The sequence below is a fragment of the Mastigoproctus giganteus genome, chromosome 4 (assembly GCF_048544385.1).
Source record: "Mastigoproctus giganteus isolate SK-2022 chromosome 4, ASM4854438v1, whole genome shotgun sequence".
In the NCBI taxonomy this organism is placed as follows: Eukaryota; Metazoa; Arthropoda; class Arachnida; order Uropygi; family Thelyphonidae; genus Mastigoproctus; species Mastigoproctus giganteus.
This window is the reverse complement of record NC_143578.1, coordinates 83,885,261-83,906,359: the sequence shown is the minus strand read 5'-3', so window position 1 is coordinate 83,906,359 and position 21,099 is coordinate 83,885,261. Positions and strand designations below refer to the sequence as shown.

The window sequence follows — 21,099 nt, the reverse complement described above, 5'->3', positions numbered from 1 at the left end:
TATTTGCTTGCAGTAACAAAAAAGCCCAATAAACTGGAAAGTGCAAATATTTTATGGTAGTGGCCTCCAGAAATGTGCTTTAGAAAAATATCACAACGCCATTCAAAATTGGTATGATAATGATGAAAGTGTAGTGCGTTTAATGATTTGAATTGGTAACTAATACAGTTTATACTATAAAAATGACCTTTTAGAGAGTTATATAGTGAAAATTTCAACTTCCGAGGTCGTGAAATGAATTGCCAAAAAACAATGTGTTATTGGGTTCACATTACGATATTTTTGTGATACAATGGTAATGGATTAATATGTAAAGCAGGGTACACTGTATTGTATAGCTATGCGTGTGGTTTGAAATGCAGTATTTATGAATGTTTAACATTCATTTTTTGCAATTAATGTTCATATTTTCGATTTTGTTGATACTTGATACTTCAAAAAAAAAAAAAAAACTCGTAAACCCGGGAACTTGTAAAGCGAGAGCTGCCTATATTTGAAAGCATCTTAGTTGTGGCAAGGATGCAAGAAAGCAAGCTGATACAGCTTCACCCTAAAAAAAAAAAAAAAAAACTTCCCGTGTCACCTGCCCATCTCCTCTGCAATAATGTCTAGTTCTTCCTTGAATTTATTCAAAAACAGCTCACCTCTATAACACTAGAAGGAAGTTTGTTCCAACAATCAATTATCCATTGAATGAAAGCAAATTTCTGCACATCTGTCATGCAACCATCGTTTCTCGGTTTGAATTTATGCTCCCTCATGTGTCATCTGAAAAAGATGGAGGATTCCATCAGCATTGAGCATACTCCTCACCAGTGCCTAGTTAACAGAAACTGAAATATACAGAACTGAATCTTTTTTTTTTTTTTTTTTGTTAAGAGCACTGTTTCATTTATCTCGCTAATCTCATTTCTCTTCTCTGCACCCATTCTAGGCGCCTCCATAGCCAGATGGGAAGGAGCAGCAGTGCATAGCACACGCTTCTTGATTAAGCTGGGGTTCGAGCCCGTCACCACCAAATAACAACAAACAGCACCCATTCTAAAAACAGTGAAGCTTGTAGACCTGTATCCAGTACATGGCCTAACCATTGCCTTATACAACAGGATAATCATCTCTTCACTTCTGGCAAAATTCTTGCATATCATTGATGAAGCCCTATTGACTGTCCTGACTGCCTGTTTGCAGAAAAAAAACAAGGTTTTCATGACTGTGTTTTTGCAGTTTGCTGGGAAAATGACAGGAAAATTGCCTGTTAGATTAATCTCAAATTTTTAACTAAACTAAAGAAAACAACTGTGAAAGTTATGAATTGTTACATCAAGGTTATTCGAAGTTTTTAGAAGGAAGAGAGAATGTGGAAGACAATATTCAGTATCCATGAAAACTGATGAAAATGTAGACTGGATAAGGACATTGATTAGAAGTTATCATTTAAGCATTAGAATGATTACATCAGAACTGCTAATCCTGATATACTGTGTTCAGTAGGATTAATAAATGTAAAAAACAATGGGCACAGCACGATGGGAGATTCCACTAATAACATTAGTCCACAAGTGACCATTATTGATACCACCCCTGACATCTCTCTCCCAGCCACCATTCCTTTATCCATAGCTGTAACTTGCCCTTAATGCCACATTGCTACGATGTACTGCAGTCTTTTATGTGCAACAGTATCAAAAGATTCCTTAAATCCAAGTATATGATATCAAAATTATTTTTTTGCATCCAGTTCCTTTGTTGCTCTGCCAAATTGGTCAGACAGCATCACTCCTTATCATTAACATGCTTCAGTATAACTGCAGTCCTGTCTAGATGGTCATGCATTACTTCTTTAACTAGTGACTCCATTACTTTCCCTGGAACAGAAGTTCAGCCAACAGGTCTCAAATTACTCATCACCTTTTGATCCCCCTTCATGAATTGGGGATGCATTTGCACATTTTCACTCCAAAGGGACCACCTCTTATTCACAAGATAGTTTCATAATTGTGGCTAAGGGTTTGCATACCTCCTTTGCCGCCTCTATAAAGATAATTGGACAAATCCCATCCACTGTAGATACCTTTTTTTTTTTATGTTTAGCTTCAACAATTTCTCTTCTACTTTCCTCTTAATTATCACGAAATCATTTAGTTCCCTGTTAGACTTTGACAAACTTCTGGCATCCTCTTCCCTAAACAATTTCTCATATGTAAGTGTAGATGTAAAATACCTATTCAATTTGTCAGCAATCCGATCAGTATCTTCAGCAATTAAACAAATGATATCAAGTGGAGCAATGTCATTCAACCCCTTCCATCTATTTAAATCTTCCATTTAGGTCTAAGCCTAGAATAGTATTTCTTAGTTGGTATGAAAAGCTTAATAGCTTCTACGATGACTTTCCTGAGTGCTTCCCATCTAGTATTTGCTGCTGGTAATATCATCAGTTGGTCCCACTGTATAGAATTTAAAAACCATCTGAGATCGACCCCAAGTGCCAGGCGATCTTTCTAGTGCTATTTTCTATCATTTTTCCTAGCATGAGTACAGTGCTTTGATATACCCTCCACTGCTCGCAACATTACTGCTTCCCTCACTGAGCATCGTCACTGCTAGCAACACTACTGCTAGCCCCCACTTGCAACGTACTGCTCTCCTCTTCTTCTGATCGGTTGGTCACTAGTTGGCGGGGCGAGTAACCTGGGAGAAGAAATTCCCTCTTCCAGGGCTAAAAGAAGCAACGATGGATTGCAATGCATATCCATCACTAGAACCCACAGCAGCAGACTTGTTAGCTCTGTCTTCAAACATAACTCGAATTGTCCAAAGAGACAACACACTGAAAAACAGAGTGGAGATATAGCCGCATTTCCCATAATGCACTCCTTCTCCACACAAGATGTCAGCAAGTTATCGCATTTTCTAATACAGAAATGTTTAGAATCAGTTTGTTGGATCTCCTAAAATGGTGAAGCGTCTCCAATCTGGAGACCTTCTAATTGAAGCTTCCAAGCCAAGTCATTCAGAAAAATTGTTAAAATTAACAATATATAACAATATTCCACTATCAGTTATGCGCCACAATACTCTGAACACCTCTAAAGGCATTACCAGCAAATGGGACTTACTAACTGTCTCTGAGGAAGAAACAGTACAAAAGCTTAGTGAACAATAAGTGACTCATACACAGAGAATTATGACCAAAAAAGATGGCAACCAACTACCAACCAGGCCCATAATTTTTACATTTAGTATACTAACTCTTCCATCTTCTGTTAAAGCAAGTTACTTCAACTGCAAGATTCGGCATTACATTCTGAATCCCATTTGCTGCTTTAAGAGCCAGAAGGAACAACTTGTGTATTTTCTTGTTTAATGAGAATCCCAGCAGGCATTGAAATTTTCGACACCTTGCTTCCTAGGCTGCTGCCTATTCCATTAGAAGCTTTGCAGGATTCACTTCCATCTCCACTAGTAACCGGGGTTAATCTATTAGTTTTGTAAGACCATGATTTGTAGAACTGCCCCCTTCAGTTCTTCCCTTGAGCCGCAGCACTCTGGCTATGTTGAGCCATTTGCTTTGCTGCTCTAGTCTGCAGTATGATTTCCATTTAAATTTATTTTAATTTTAGAATAAGAAGATAAGATTTAGTAAAAGAAGATAATAACTATACTTATTCTTACCTCCTTTCTCCTTATGTCAGCATAAGCTTTCTTTTGCACATGTATAAAATAAATAAAAAAATCCCCACAATTGAAGTGAAAATTATGGTTGGCACTCTTTTTCTGTGTATTCGTTTCAAAGCTATCTGCTGGGCTAGCTGTTAGCTTGCCTGTTTGCTGTTAAATTTAAAGGTTTAGCATAGATTGCCTTCTTTATGTTTATTATTTGGCCATACCAATTAAACAGGCAGATAACAATCAGAAACAGATAGCCTTGCTAATTATTATTGGTGGGATGTATTGAATGGTGTTAGCCTTCGAAAAAGTCCATTCGATGAATCTGATTATCAGTAATTAGCTGCATAATCATTATTTTATTTTATTGCTAATTATATGTTTATTTCTAGAGTATAGCAATCTAAACCAACACTGGCTATCTTAGTCTTTATAGGTTCTTTTGGCATTATGGCCCGCTGAGTAGTTTTATGCCAATGTTTAATATATAGGTATAATTGGTACTATATAGGTACTCAATATACATTGAGTACCTATATAGTACCAATTATACTCTTACAATAGTAATTAAATTACAAACCGATGTAATGTTCACTCTACAATTGATGGCATTAATCTGATCTGACATACCTTTTACATCTATTCCAATATTTCATTATATATATATATACACTGAGTGATCATTGAATTATGACCACCCCTATGAAAACTGAATGTGACCCAACGGTCACATTCAGTTTTCATAGGGGTGTACCGTGTGAGGTACAAGAGTGCAGTTAGTCGACCTAAGCAGCATAGGTAAGGTGTCAGTAGGTAGTAAAATTTCGAGCATCATGAGTAAAAGGAAGGATTTATCGGACTTTGATAAAGGACAGATTGTGTGGGTGCTTGATGAGCTGGTGCCTCAATTTCCCAAACAGCTGAACTGGTGGGCTGTTCGAGAGCCGCCGCATTAAAGTGTACCAGGACTGGCAACAAAATGGTCAAACAACGACCTGACAGCAAAACTGCAAAGGTCAGCCAAAGGTTGGTGTTAGAGGTGAGCACTGAGTCCGACACTCGTACAGGCGAACAGGCACAGCACTGTTGAAGAGTTGATTACCAAATACAACATGGACCAACCCGGAACAATATCTGGCATTATCATGCATCGCACACTTGCACATATGGGCTATACCAACAGACATCCACTACGACATCCTCTCCCAACTAAGGTTCATCGGCATAAAAGGCTCGCCTGGTGCAAAAAGCCTGCAAGTTGGACATTAGAAGACTGGAAGAAGGTGTGCTGGTTGGATGAGTCACATTATTTACTCTGCACCGTGGATGGTTTTGTATGGATTTGGCATCAACAACATTACCCTCTTGATCCGTCATGCATGGTATCGCCACACCATACACCCACCTCCACCAAGCCGGAGGAGGCAATTGTATGGTGTGGGGGGCATGTTTCACTGGCAGAACTTGGACCCCTGGTGCATGTGGAACAACGTATCACGCTGGTCTCCGCTATCGTCAACTGCTTGCTGACTATACACCCCGCTATGTTACACTTTTTCCCGAAAGGCGATCTTTCTTCAAAGACGACAATGCACCAAGCCATCGGGCACTTGTTCTGCAGGAATGGTTTGAGGAACACATTTCTGACTTCCAGCATATCGATTGGCCTCTGAACTCTCCCGATATCAATCCCATAGAGCACTTGTGGGACACTATGGAAAGGCATATCAGACATCTGGATACACCAATCACCTCCATAACTGCATTGGTATGGCCAACCAAGCCAACACAGCTTGGTTGGCCATACCTCTAACACTTCCGACATCTTGTTGAATCAGTGCCACCTCGGATAGCTGCTATACTGGGGGGCAAAAGGAGGACCTTTGAAGTATATATATACGAGGAAGGTGGTCATATATCAGGGATCACTCAGTGTGTATATATATATATATATATATGTGTGTGTGTGTGTATATATATATACAGGCAGTTCCTGCTTTATGAGTTTTCACTTTACACGTTTTTTCTCTTTTATGACATTAAATGTGTTCCTCAGCTCCTTGGTTATCATTAAACTAAATATTCCCGTATTCCTGTACCTTCAGCCTGCAGCAGTTTCAATGATATTGGTGTGTATATACTATTAAGTTATATGTATTACACTGTACTGTTATGTTTGTGAAATTATAAATTAGTTATAGCCTTACTAGATAATAAAATGTTGGAAAATACTACAATTCCACTACCGTGCACTACACTAGTAACTTGCAATATAGTGTAATGCATGGTCCACTAATGGCAAAGGCTCTACGAATATTAAGTCACGATTTACAAAATCTCTAGCTAAATTTAAAAAGAAGCTAACAAACTATGACTATTAAAACTATATAGTCAGCATAATTTAGTATGTTAAGTAAGCAAAAATAATGGCAAAATTTTTCAAAAACAGCTTGTTTCCAATAGCTCCAAATTCATATTAGCAATGGCCACATGGTACAAGGGAGCCTATGACTTATGCTGCACCAGCCAAAAAAAGAATGAAATAATAAGAATATTTTAAAAAATAAATATTTAATAAAAGTAAAGGAAATAGATAACCTATTCGTTTCCCTCCTCCATCAGGTAACTATCCAGCTGACCTTTGAATTTTCCCAAACACTATCAGCCTCTACCACCTATGTAGGTAACTTATTCCAGTAATTTATAACTCACTGGCTAAAATAAAACTTCCTGCAGTGTGGTCTAAACATCTCCCCCCCCACGTAACTTTAATTTATGGCCTCTAGTTCTAGAATCATTAATATCCATGAAAATTTTGTCTTCATTCATTTTACTTATGCCTCTCAGAGCCTTAAACACCTCAATCAATTCTCCTCTAAGGAACCTAGTTTCCAAGCTCTGCAACCCACATATTTGATGTCTTTTCTCATAAGGATGTCCTTTTTCAGATCCCACCAGGGGAATTAACCATCTTTGGACCCTTTCAAGAAGCTTAATGTCTTTCTTTAGGTGTAGTCTAACAATAGCTTTATATAATAGGATTATGCTTTATCTCTACTAGCAAATGTTTGATAAATCATCAATAATACACACACACCATGGGCCTTCCTTGCAACCTGTCTACAATGCTTGCAGCACTTCATGTCTGAACTAATCGCAACACCCAAATCCTGTTCCTCCACAACTGGCTTTATTTACCAAGTGTAACTCCACCAAGTGTAAAAGTTATTTTGGGGTTACTGTTCCCCAGGTTTAATACCTTACACTTCGCTGATTAAAGCACAGCTTCCCTTTTTTCTGACCATCCCCGAAGTCTGTCTAGGTCACTGTGAAGAAGCTCTGCTTGGTGGTGATCATTAACTACTCTACCAATCTTTAACATCATTAACTACTCTACCAATCTTTAACAACATCTGGAAATTTAGACATCATGCCCTCTATCCCCTTATCAATGTCATTTATGAAAATCAAAAATAACAGTGGTCCTAATACTGATCCTTAGGGAACACCACTTCTTACATCAACCCACCCAATCTGAGGAATAACCATTTCTCGCAACATTCGCCTCCTGCCCTGAAACCATTCTGCTATCCATTCAAGGTGGCCATATTTTAAAAATTGGTAAGCAGAACAACTTGAAACTAAATGTGTAGTATAGCATTTTTTCCTTCAAAAAGTAAAATAAAAATATAAAATTACAATTAAAATACATTTTTTTATCAATCAATCAATCATAGTATTTATTTATTATATGATTGTTTCTAATATGTATTTATCTTATATAAACTTCTTTTTTTTTTCTTAACCCCAAACATGAGAGGTATTAGAACCTATAGTACTTAGTACCGTGCTTGCGCCGACCGGGCTAGCCGAGTGGGTAAAGTACCTGCCCGGCAACCCAAAGGTCGCGGGTTCGATTCCCGCCTCGGGCTTGGATCAAAGTACTGCAAAAACCTTGGGAGGTGCAATATGGCCACAGAAGCCGATGCGCCAACAACTACCAAATCAAAAAAAAAAAAAACCGTGCTTGCGTTTGGAGGTTGAAAAGACGAAAGGAGATATTTGTTGACATCGGACTTGAACTTCTGTAGACTGCAATTTTCAGGAAATACATATGAAGATTTTTTCATAAAACAGCAGTTGAATTAATAAATGAGGAAGATGAAAAGTTGGTTCTGTGAGTTTGAAGTTGGACAGTAAATGGATGTTTGCTGGTGGTGGCATGTGTTCGGACAGTTTTGAAAGAGAAAGCAGGAATTATAGAAGCCAATTCAGAAGAACAGTGCCTATGGAAATATCTGTAGAAGAGAGTGCAGATGTGGGAAACCACAGGTGGCACCTAACCCTAAATACTATGCCACTACTACTATCTGTAGAAGAGGCATGCAGCAGAAACAGTACGCCTATGAGACAGCAAGTGGAGAGACTGTTAGATATCAATCATTAATTAACCTAACTGCCCTCTTCTGAATGGAATCAAGAAGCCTGAGAGAGGTTTTGGGGGCACCACCCTGGATGTGGAAACAGTATTCCATGGTAGGGCATATTTGCAATTTGTATAGAGTGAACAGCTGTTTGGAAGAAAAGTAATGCCGAGAGCAAAAGAGAAAACCATGTTTTTTAGATGCAGAGGAAGCAATATTTGTAACGTGCTTGTGCCAAGAGAGATTAGAAGTCAGGGTAATCCCCAAAAGAGATATATCATTTTGCCTAGATATCAGAGTGTCATCAAAGATAAGCATAGGAGCAGAATCTTAGAAGTTTTAGAAGGACTGAAATCAACTAAGTTTTCTTTGCCCCACTGGAGAATTACCTGGAGATCAGCATTTAAGAAATTGGTAGCAGATATTCGAGGAATTGACACTGATTGCGCAGTGCAAGGTTTCTCAAAATGGAAAGTGGAATGTAATGTGCTATCATTGGCAAAACTATGGATAGGAATTCCAGTCAATGGAAGAAGGTCATTAATATACAAGAGGAAAAGAGTGGGGGAAAGAACTGAACCTTGGGGGATGCTGAGTCTTTTGCAGTTACTAATGACATTGCACAGATTGTTCATTTTTGTACCAGAATACCAGACAATCCTAACCAACCAGTTAACACGCTTGATCTTTTCTCACAAATAACCTTCTAAGTACACAGTCTAGTGATTGGTTCCTCTAGGCCTATATTACAACTTGGTGATGGTCGTCTCTTCTCCAGTAAAGCCTTTCTCTCATGACCATTTTCAGTAGTGTTGTTTGCCATTACAAGAATGCAAAATGGGATGATCTGCGAGATTTTTCCTTTCCTTGTCGGATTAGTGTTCCAAATCTTCTGATTTCAGCATTTGCTCAGATCATCTCAGTAAAATTATTCATGTAGTGATGAAATCCTTTATTCCGCACTGCACCTTAAAATCTCATTCTTTATCTAAATCTTTGTTTTCCAATATAAATGTGCTAAGGCTTTTCAAAATAAGAATGTTGTATATTGCTATTGGCTTGTATCCAAATCTCCAGGTTCATTTTCTGCCTACACGAAAGCTTGCAACAAATGTAAAGCAGTTATTAATCTCTCCAAATGGCAGTCAAGCATTGTGGTCTCTTGTCAGATATTTGCCACAACTTTTGCCCAATTCTACTACCACCTGTGTTAAAACTCAATAGGGTTTTAGACAACTCAACTAAAGATAAAGCTGACCTTCTAGCATCCTACTTTTCTTCTAACTCTTACATTGATGACCTTGGTAAACCACCTCCTACCCATCCCAGTACACTCCACATTCAATGCCTCCTGTGGTCTTCCGGCTCCTGATGGTGTTTTTCACTTTCTTATTCCAAAGGTGTTTTCCCTTCTGCTCAAATTTGCTCATATCCAACAAATTCCTAAAAAAAAGGTGACAAATCCCTTCCATCCAGGTATTGTCCCATTGCACTTACTTCTACTCTGTCTAAAGTAATCGAAAAATCAATTAAATGCCAACCCTTAGACTATCTAGAAACCTTCCATCTCAACGATCACCAGTATGGATTCCATCAGTGGTGATATTCTGTCTTATTTCTTGGCTGAATTTCTCCACATTTGTAATCTGTGGAGAAATTCGGCGGAAACATTTGGTGAAACTCAAGCAGTTGCTCTTTACGTTTCAAAGGTTTTTGATAAGGTTTGGCATAAAGGTCTTCTAAATAAACTTCCATCTTATGGTTTTCCAACTGTTTTTTGTAATTGGGTTTTCTGTCTGACCATTTGCTGCTGGTGATGGTAGATGATTCTCTGTCTTCTAACTTCTCCAGTAATGCTGGTGCTCCCCAAGGTTCAATTCTTTCTCCTACTGTTTTCCTGTTGTGTATTAATGACCTTCTTCCATTGACTGGAAATCCTAACCATAGTTTTGCTGATGATAGCACATTGCATTCCACCTTCCAGTTTGAGATTGCATCTTGGGTGCACAAACAGCTTCAACTTCTCGAATATCCACTACCAATTACTTAAATGCTGAACTCCAGGTAATTCTCCAGTGAGGCAAAGATAACTTGATTTCAATCCTTCTAAAACTCAGTCTTGTCTTATATCTCGCAAAAAGGATTCTTCTGCTCCTATGGGTGGTAGAAAATGAAAAAGATTTGAAAGTAATTGTGCAGTCAGATATGAAGTTTTCTCAGCAGTGCAGGCATGCTGCCAGAGCAGGTCATGGGGTGTTGTCAATGATATACAGAAGGTTTGCTAGTAGGGGAAAGGAGGCGATTATTCCTTTTTATAAGGCAATGGCCGGGCAACTTCTTGAGTACCACATACAGGTCTGGAGATCTCATTTTATGAAGGATATAGAGTTGCTTGAGCGAGTAAAGAGAAGAGCTACAAGATTGGTGAGGGGAACAAAGGGGTCCACTTACCAAGAATGGCTTAAGTCTTGCAAGTTGCAAAACTTTAGCCTAGGAACCTGCGAGGTGATCTGATTGAGGTGTATAAGGCCTTAAACGAGTTGAGCAGGCTCAATTCTGATAGGATTCTTCCTCTTGCTTAGATTATAAACCTGAGGGGGCATAAATTCAACTTGAGGAAAGACAGTTGTTAAATAAATGTGCAGAAAATTGCCTTTAGCCAGTGGGTAGTTGATTTCTGGAACAAACTTCCATCTGTTGTTGTGGAAGTTGATAGCTTAAATAAATTCAGGGAGGAACTGGGCTAATTTTGAGGGAATGAATGTGTGAAATGGTTTTTTGTTTTTTTTTTTTTTGTTTTTTTTTCTTGGCTGAGGCTACATAAACTTGCTTTCTTGCATCATATGCCTCTACTGGTAATACTATATTATATTTATCTTTGATGACATACTGATTTCTAAAAAAGATTATATATCTGTATTGGGGATTACCCTGTGATCTCTCTCTCTCTCTCTCTCTCTCTCTCTCTCTCTCTCTGTGTTTAAGAACATTACAAATATTGCTTCCTCTGCATCCAAAAAAAAAATAATAGGTCTTCTCTTTCATTCTCAGCATTACTTTTCTTCCATTCATATTGCAAATTTGCCCTACCGTGCAATATTGTTCCCACATCTAGGGCAGTGCCTCCAAAACCTTTCTGAGACTTCTAGATTTCATTCGAAAGAGGGCAGTTAGGTTAATTAATGACTTATCTCTAAAAGAGCCTCTCCACTTTCTCTTGCTCTTAGAAATTCTGTGACTGCATGCCTTTTCAGTAAATACTTTCATGGGCACCGTTCTTCTGAATTGGCTTCTATAATTCCTTCTCTCTCTCTCTACTTCCATTTTCTGGAACAAACTTACTTCGTATGTATTTCCTGAAATTGCAATATGCAAAAATTGAAATTTAAATTCCACAAGTATATTCTTTCATATTCTCAACCATCAGCCCATGCACGGTACTAAGTACTATAGGTTCTTATACCTCTTGTTTGTATCTTGGCTCCGCATTGGACCTTGTCACTTGGCACATTGCTATCTGCTGAGGGCGGATGATCGTCTTGCGTGTAGAAATTGTGACACCATTTTAACAGTCCCTCATATTTTAATTGAATGTCCGTGTTTTTATAACGATCATCGTTTAATTTTTACCCAGCTGTCTGAGCCTTATCCACTAAGACAGATTTTATCTGACAGGGACAATGTCAGCTATATTTAAGTTTTTACAACTTATTAATCTAAATAACTTGATCTAGAATCTTTTATCGTTTTATGCTTTATAAAAACATCTTTTGCACTTGGCACATTATAGCCTTAGATGCTAATGTGCCATGAAATCCTTAACCAACCTCTTGTGTTTGGGGTTTTCATTAAAAAAAAAATATATATATATAAATATATTATTTTATGCTTTTAATTTTGTAACTATCACTTTCAATTTTCTTTTATTTTATCAGTATACTGCATTTTATTTTATATTCAATTTATATAATAAACTGTTCTGTCACTCATTTGGTTTGTGTTCCTTATTACAGGAGCTATTATTTTGCTGACCTTTCGTCCCTAGGCCTAATTGAAGATTTTTCATTACTTTACCAGTCTTAATAATCGAAAACAAAACAATTTTCTTGAATTCGATTTGCTTTTTATGCGAAATAAAATTTAATGAGAAATATCATAGGCCATCAACAATGCTGTGTGTTTAAAAAAGTTTTCCTTAGAATACTTGAAAGTAATATTACACAGAAATCGCATTTGGCTGATTTATAACTTACTTCACGATTTATATATTCATTACTTAATTCTGGTGATGCATATGAAGATTACTGACATTTGAAGTTAGAATTAATCATATGGTTGCACTTTTTGTTTTTTGAATGTACGGTTAGATAATCCGAACATATAAAACACCTGAATTTTATTGTTTGGTCTAAGCAAAATGAAAAATTGGTTTATTGTGCTTTTGTTTTTTAAATTTATCTGCATTTTAATATTTGCAGAGATAAGGTCAATGAAATTCAACTTGGTTTCTTGCTGTTTCTGACCTATTATTTAACTCGTGTCGATGTTAAATATTTGTTTTCCACAATAACCCGTTTAATGGGGCTATTTCACTTGTGATGAGTGAGTTGTTTTTCTTAGCAGTTTTTTTTATTATTATTTTTTTATTTTTATTTATTTTTTTTTTAGCTGCAAGAATAAGCACATCCGAACCACCAGAAGAAAGTGTCCCATCGCTTGTGCAACCACAGTCCCAACTCACTCTTGAACAGCCTGGAGCCCAACCTCCAGCACAGATGTGTGCTGATGATCCACCTCTTCAGTCAGAAGGTAAGCATTTTGTGGACACACCTCCATTCGTAACAGTGATGAGTGGGTAATTCAGGAAATTATTGAGAATATTCTTCTAGGCCCTTTATCCATAAATGATATCTATGACCATTTCTGCTAAATATTGAGAAAATTCTTTATATATATATATATATATATAGGATTGTTAAAATTAAAGTATCCCTATGTAGAGGGCTCTGGAATGAGTTCTAAGGCTCGTACTGAAGAGAAATTTGGACAAAAGGTACAATAAAGAATGCGCTCGCCATTTATTGGGGAAAAAAAATTAGTTACAAAATTTTTCACTGTATGGCGCATAACTATCTTAGTTACAATTATGCTAATAACTTAAGAATGGAAAGACATGTTAACAGTTTGGTTTAAATTCGCATGCATAATCGTAAGTTATTGCCACAGAACCACTACTCAGCTCTACTGTACTGTATAAAAACAAAGCAGTCTCTTCAAAATCATACAGTAGATGTTTGCCTGCACTATAGCAGCAATGCCAACAACATTGCAGGAAAAGACGCTATTAGTAAAGCTGTACTGTCAGAACAGCAACAATGCAGCTGTGGCTATCAGAGAATTGCAGCATCAGAAATGCATAAGGCATATAATCCAAACACCTGAATTTGGTTTTTGGATTACATTGAAACCTATGATTTTTTGTGCTGTCCGCAAAATGATTGCAAAATTTGAAGCAACAAGGACATCTTGGTGTTCAACCAGGTTGAGGTTGAAAACGAGTGGACTCCTCTCGTGTTGAAGATGTGGCTATGGCTGTCATGGATTTATCAGCTCAATCTCCATGTGGTAGCACAAGTGTGCCAGCTGTTTCTCGTGAAGTGGATATGCCATATTCCACTGTAAAGCTAGCAATATATCAGGTGTTGTGGTACTATCCTTACAAGATGCACGTGCTAAAGCATGGTGATGCAGATATTTGTTTCACATACGCACTTCTGTTTCTGGCGCGAATGACAGTGGATATCATTTGGCCATGGAACATCCTTTGGAGTGATGAAGCCCACTTCTGCTTAAATGGACAAGTGAATATGCACAACTGTCACATTTGGGCAACAGAAAACCCTCGAGTTATCCAAAAGGTCCCATTGCATTCTCCAAAAGTGACAGTGTGGTGTGGATTTACGGCTACATTCATGATTGGGCCATATTTTTTTGAACAGGTAACATTGACTGGACCCTGCACCTGTTCTGTCACTGGATAGCGATATAAAATGTTGGCAAATTTCGCAATACCAGAGCTGCAACAACAACAACATGGGTGCCTTCAGAATACCATATTCATGCAAGATGGTGTGCTACCCCACATCCACCATTGTGTCCAAAGATTGCTAAGGTAACACTTCACAGACAAACGGGTCATCCGCTGTTGTTTCCAGACATCTTGGCCACACCTATCACTGGACCTCACCCCATACGACTTCTGGTTGTGGGGTTTTTGAAGAACCAGGTGTATCGAGAAGGATGTCAAACTCTGGCAGATCTGAAAGACATTAGACGTCATGTGCTGGCTATTCCAGTTGACACGTTATGTTCTGCTATAGAAAATGCTGTTATTCGAATAACAACAATAACTGTTGGACAAAATGGAGGACACATTGACCAATCATAGCCAATTGTTCAAGTGATTTGTATTGCCACAGTGCCATATATTCCCAAATTTTGCAACTAATTTTTTTTTTTTACAATAAATGGCAAGTGCATTCTTTATTGTACATGTTGTCCAAATTTCTCTTCAGTAGGAGCCTTAGAACTTGCTCCAAAGCCCCTGCATAGGGATACTTTAATTTTAACAACCCTGTATTTCAAAAAAAAAAAAAAAAAAAATTAGATGCAGATGATTCTCATTACCACCAGTTGTTATGATCACAACCTTTTGATGTTATTTATTATTATTATTATTATTTGCCATATGGTGCAAGGAAGCCTGAGGCTTATGCTGCACCCGCCAAAAAAAAAAAATTCTGCATTACCCTGAGAGAGAGAGAGAAAAGTAGAAAGGAATCACCAAGAAAGCAAGAAAGAGAAGAATGATGATATCCAGGACCCTGGGTTTGCCAAGCCCATACTCACCAGATGCGAGCCCCTGGGGTTGTTGCTGACAGTGTAGCGTGGCAGTGTTTCATAATACATAAGCATTTGATCCATGTTGCTAATCTATGATAGGATACATTCATAAGGTAAAACATTGTGACCAGCTTGGCATTGACTCTGCATGATCATTGGAGTTGACCTTGGTATCCTGAAACAACTAGACCAGGGGTGGCCAACGAGTCGATCGTGAATTTAATTTTGGTCGATCACGACGAATTTTAAATATAGTCATCCCTCGATTTGTGCAATGAAATTTTTGAGATCGTAGATTGCGGCACATTTTGAAGGAAAAAAGTAGATCACATCACAAATTAAGTTGGCCACTCCTGAACTAGACAAAAGGATGTCCTGGAGTTCAGCAGTGGAGCAAGGCATTGCGACTGGAGAATGCTACATTCTGTCACATCCCACAAATGTTTGATTAACTCGTGACTATATATAAATCCTAATTCTTCAGACATGTGGCACTTCCTTAAACATGGATATCATTTGGCCATGGAACATCCTAATTCAATTCTTGATGATCTGTTTTCAATAATGAAGCCTATGTTCAATTCCACTCTAAATAGGAGCCACTTCAGAAAGCCAACAACCTACCAAGTTAATGGTTGCAGAAAGTCCTCTCTCCACTATCCTACAACATTATTTCTTTCTTCATCTTTTATCCCTTGTCTCGGTTACAACTTTCATACTATGTTGTGCTTTTTGTGAATCTTGTTATTTCCAGATGCTTCAGCTTATTTTGCAGTTACCAGTTTTTTCAATCCCAGTAAAAGAACACAATAGATTTCTGCAGAAGAGCATTTTCCTTCATTATTTCCAATGCAAACATACAAACAAGCAAAAAATAATCATCTTTTAGAATAGGCATCCTGAGATAGGGAGGGACAAATAAAAGACAGACTTTGCTGCCAAAAATGCTAGTCTCATACTATCAGACATTCAGATACCTTACATCAGTTACAAGCACATTATACAGTGTACCATAAAAAAAAAAATTACTGTCCATTTGGCAGGATCACAGAAGCAACGAATTGTTCCAGGTTAAGAATGGTTACAAGCAGTGGCTATCAGGCCTAAGAAGGAGTTGAACTTACTAGATTATGGATTAAGTGAGTATGTCCAATCTGTAATCTATAAAACCTAAGAGAGAATAGGAAGGAAAGGAGAAGTCATATTTGCTAAATTACGGGTTCGACATACTTATTTAACTCATAGCTACCCACACAAATGAAATGATCCTCCACTGAGTAGCAACTGTCAAAACCAACTCATAGTAAAACATCTTGTCATTGAAAGAATATGCCCATTATACCTAAGTGAACGACAAATAGCCTTCTCTCTCATCTATGTTCCTCTTTATCAACTAAAATTACAGAAGATTCTGGGAACCATAAATATTAATGATCTTTTCACTTTCCTAAAGATTATAAATAAATATCTTATCTTAGTCTGCCTGTTCAGTAGACTAAACCTGTATCATCTTAGACCGTAATAAGTGCATATGGCCTTAGTTGCAAACAATAAATCAAATAATAACAACAATAATTATCTTTGTAGTGGGAAATTATCAAATGATTTTCTGCAAATTGTAGAAACTGGGTAAAAGTTACTGTTAATTAAGGTTTGTTTTGCCTACTTCCAGTTCAGAAAGACCCATATGCAAACAGCACTACAGGTAAAGCATTTCATTATGCATATCATTACAGTACCAAAGCTGTTAAATGTGTTAATTTTTATCACGCCAGTGTCAGCGGGTTAGTGCTTCTACATTGTAGTAGTATAGGTTTTCTAATGAAGCCATCTGAAAATGGCAGCAAAGAATTGTTTTTGTTCAAAGAAAAAGTGAAGCTATTTAATTCTTCATTCTGCTGATGAAATTGCAGGGAAGAATTATTTTTGTTCAACTCAAGTGTGACTGTTTTCATTTTGAGAATTTAAGGAATCATGGAAATCTTTGAGGAAGTCTGTACTGAATTTTATTTATTTTTTCTAATTTGTAATATAAAATTAAAGTTTTTTTGTACATTAGTAGTTAGCTCTTATTAAACTTCTTTTCAGCGAATTCACAGTGAGAAAAATCTTCCTTCCTAATTATTATTAGCTTGCATTAGTCTTTTAATGACCATATTAGATAACAAAATAATTAAATTGTCACATAAGTTGATGTGACCACCCTTTTTCAAGGGGGGGGGGGTTGACAGATACATTTAACATTCTGAAAAAAATGCAGAAGAAAATGTTGCAACTGTGTAAATAGCATTTAAATGCAGTTCAAAAAATCCATAGAGTAAAAGTGCTGCAAGAGTAAGTGGAACAATATTATCTATATAATAATTTGCTTATGTCCCCTTTTTTTTTTCCTGAATGCTCTTTGAACTTTGAACTTGGAGGCACCTCCGTAGCCAGGTGAGAAGGAGCAGCAGTTCTTTAGCACAAGCTTCTTGATTAGACTGGGGTTCGAGCCCGTCACCACCAAATACGGAGGATGCGGAAAGGTCAGGGAATGACCACCGCATATCCCGGAGCAATGTGGCCTTAGTTGCTAATGCTCCTAAAAACCAAATAACAAACAAATCTTTGAACTTGAATAAACCAAAGACTAAACAAGCTTTTGACCGGTTTTACAAAGGGTACTAGGAAAGTTTTGCAATATGACGCAACAATGAATCACAGGAAGCTGCTTGTTGCTCTATGTTGAGACATGTTCATACGTGCATAGTAGCCGCCGCGCCAAGTCGATGGGCTCAGTTATTCATTAGTAGTGAGAGTGTAAAGTGCTTGCGATGGCATCGTGGTCACGAAATGAGATAAGGACAGTTTTGCACTATAATTTCGTGCGTGGTTTAACCATAGACCAGTGCTTAGAAGAAATGACTCTTGCACTAGATGATGATTGTCCACATCGTACAACGATATTCAGGTGGTATAGAGAATTCCAAAGAGGAAATTTCACTCTGGAGGATTCTGAGAGGCCGGGAAGGCCACGAACATCAGTTACGGAGGAAAATGTCACTGCTGTGAGGAAAATGCTTGACGAAAACAGGCAAGTGACCTACCAACAGATAGAGGATACTTTGGGCCTAAATGCACCAGCAATTCGTTCGATTCTGCAAGATCATTTGCATGTGAAGAAACTTTGTTCTCTCTGGGTGCCGCATCAACTGACTGAAGAGCAGATGACACGACGTGTGACTTGGTGCCAAGAGATGTTAAAAAAGTTTGATAAGGGACAATCTCGGTATGTGAACAACATCGTGACAGGTGACGAGACTTGGCTGTACTATTACGATCTGCCGACCAAGGCTCAAAACAAAGTTTGGGTCTTTGATGATGACGACACACCCGTAATTGTCAGAAAATCCCGATCTGTAAAGAAGAAAATGATAGTTGTATTTTTCAAATCGAGTGGAATTGTGGAACGCAGAAGACAGTCACAGCTAAGTGGTATACTGAACAATGCCTGCCTAAAGTCATTGGATCTATGAAGAACCTGCGGCCAAAGTCAAGAATGGACACCTGGTACCTCCATCACGATAATGCGGCAGCTCACCGCGCCAAAGCCTGCACCGAATATTTGACCACGACAGGACTGAAACTTCTCGAGCACCCTCCCTACAGTCCAGACCTTGCTCCCTGCGACTTTGCACTGTTCCCGCATGTGAAAATGAGGCTAAAAGGGAGACGGTTTTCCAGTGATGAGGACCTCCTACAGGCTTGGGACAACGAGTGTGCTTTACTCCCTAGTGAAACTTGCCAGAACTGGTTTAAAGATTGGTTTCGGAGGATGGAGAGGTGTATTGAATGTAGAGGAAATTACTTTGAAAAAATTAAATAAACAAAGCTGTATTGCAAAACTTTCCTAGTACCCTTTGTATTTGGCAGTAAAATTAAGAAAAGAAATTTCCAAAAAAATTTTTGACCGATTTTCAAATCCCATGTATTGATTTAATGCTGAATGAAACTAACTTGCTGTTTACTTTGAAAAGACAATTTCTTAGCTTTTGTCATCACACTCAACAAATCTCAGGGGCAGACTTAAACAAAGTTGCCATTTTTGCTCATGGACAACTTTACAGTTGCCAGGTCCAAATAATTTTTGTACAATAATCATAATTTTTTTAAAAAATTATATAAAAATCATATATGTAAAAAATTGTTAAATTGCATTTTTACCTGATCCATCCCACTGACACCTTAGCTAGCAGCAAAGGCTGCCAGAAGAAAAGTTTTTGTAATTGCTTTGCTATTAATCTTTACTCCTTCTCTGAAACAGTTTTGGTGAAATATTTGCCACTGGTTCTAGTATAAAGATAATTTTCCTGATCTGTTTAACATTCTTTGGTTACACAACTCAGTGTTTTTTTCTGTTGGATGATTTGTAAATCACCATTATTGGACAGATTATGAGTCAGGGATGAGAGCAAATAGAAAACAATCCAGGTGAAAAGTCAGTGTTTGGTTTAGCAGTTTAGTTTTATTGAAATACATGTTATGGTCTATTGTTAATTACAGGATACCATGAACAGTAGGAAATAGTTACATATGCTTGATGATATTCTGTGAGTGATCATTTCACAATGACAGAACATTGAACTGTTGATATTGTAGAATTTTGTGCACCTTCACATTTCTCACCAATCATCTATGCATGGCTGCAGTCTTCTGTGGGTTCAATTTTGTGAACAGTTGTCTGGAAGGTAACAAGAACAGTGTGTTCAGTTTTGTGAACAATTTCTGGAAGGTAACAAGAACAGTATGTATCAGTTGAATGACCAATTTTCACCTTTGAGGTACAGCTTCTTTGAGGTTAGACCCAAAAACAGCCTCAGTGAAGTAGAATAAAATTCTAAATTATTTTGTGTAAAATTCAAGCCAGCTACAAATATATAGATTATATATCATTTTGCCAGATTACTTTTGAACTCTTTCTCACTTAACTATCCAGTTTTTTTCTTAAATCTGTTATAAAGATTATCAGTAATAAGTACTCTTCTGTTTTGGTGTGTATACATGCATATGTTAACATGGTCTGAATTACCATATTTGGATTGAGTGATCATTTTGGTGTGCATTTGATAACATCTTATTGTTCATTAGAATCAGTAATAATAAAAATTTGTTTGGAATGTCTTACAAAAATATATTTTTTAAAAAATCATAAACAAAGGCAGAAAAATGATGGTCCATCAGCCTGTTGAACCATGTAATGCCTTTCAGATTAAAAATATTTGCAAGAGTTTCCCCATAAATTTAGTTTAAATAATTATTTAAGTTATTTGGTTGTATCTATATGGGAGATGGCTCCATGGTCATCTATGGGAGATTGTCTTCGACTTTTCGAATCAATCTCTCTGCCTAAGGCCTGAATGTGAGTGACTATCCTGTGCCAACTCGATGCAGTATGTTCAATATTTCTACTTCTCATATTCATCCAGCTATGGAGGTGGACCTATTTTGGCTTTGACATCCAGTGGTGGGTTATAGTTATGGGGGTGACACCAGATGGTGCCACTATCTGCCTCAGCCGGCACTTCGACTTTGGGGGAGTAAGTCCAATGAAGCGACTTTCATGATTATTATTTCATATATATATTTTCTCCTCTGTCTGTGATTCCCCCCCCCCCCCAGGGTGGGATTCAAACCCAGGTCCTTGATTTTGATGGTTCGGTGTCGTAACCACTGGGCAAATCACACTCTTTATTATTATTATTATTGCTACTACTACTACTACTACTTGTACTATTTGGTGTGTCAAGAGGATTTACATACATAATGTACCCTTTACAAAAATGTCTCTAAATTAAATATTTATTATCATAGATCCAGGTGGTACAAGTGATCAGTCAGTAGCATTAACATCATTGCAGTCATCTAACTCTGCAAACAAAAGCACATTGGGAACATCTGCTTCTATACTGACACCACAGCCACGTATGCTATCCACATCAGTAGATTCCAGTGAACCAGCTGGTAAGTTTCTTACTGTATAAATATCAATTATTTGGTTTGTTGTTGTTGTTGTTGTTGATAAGAAAAGTTTAAGATCTATTCTCTTTTCTTAAGGATCATATAA

The 21,099-nt window shown here is 37.5% G+C and overlaps 1 protein-coding gene across 3 annotated transcripts in view; it reads left to right on the top strand.

The window, feature by feature from the left end:
• Positions 1 to 21,099, top strand: part of Hcf (Host cell factor) — a 722,783-nt gene that overhangs the window by 589,371 nt on the left and 112,313 nt on the right. For 2 of the 3 annotated variants that reach the window (XM_090372787.1, XM_090372786.1), the window contains exons 22-23: positions 12,762 to 12,902; positions 20,847 to 20,996. In XM_090372787.1, coding sequence (XP_090228913.1) covers positions 12,762 to 12,902; positions 20,847 to 20,996 — 291 coding nt within the window. The remainder of the gene's footprint in view (positions 1 to 12,761; positions 12,903 to 20,846; positions 20,997 to 21,099) is intronic. The other variant, XM_090372788.1, reaches the window with a different exon arrangement.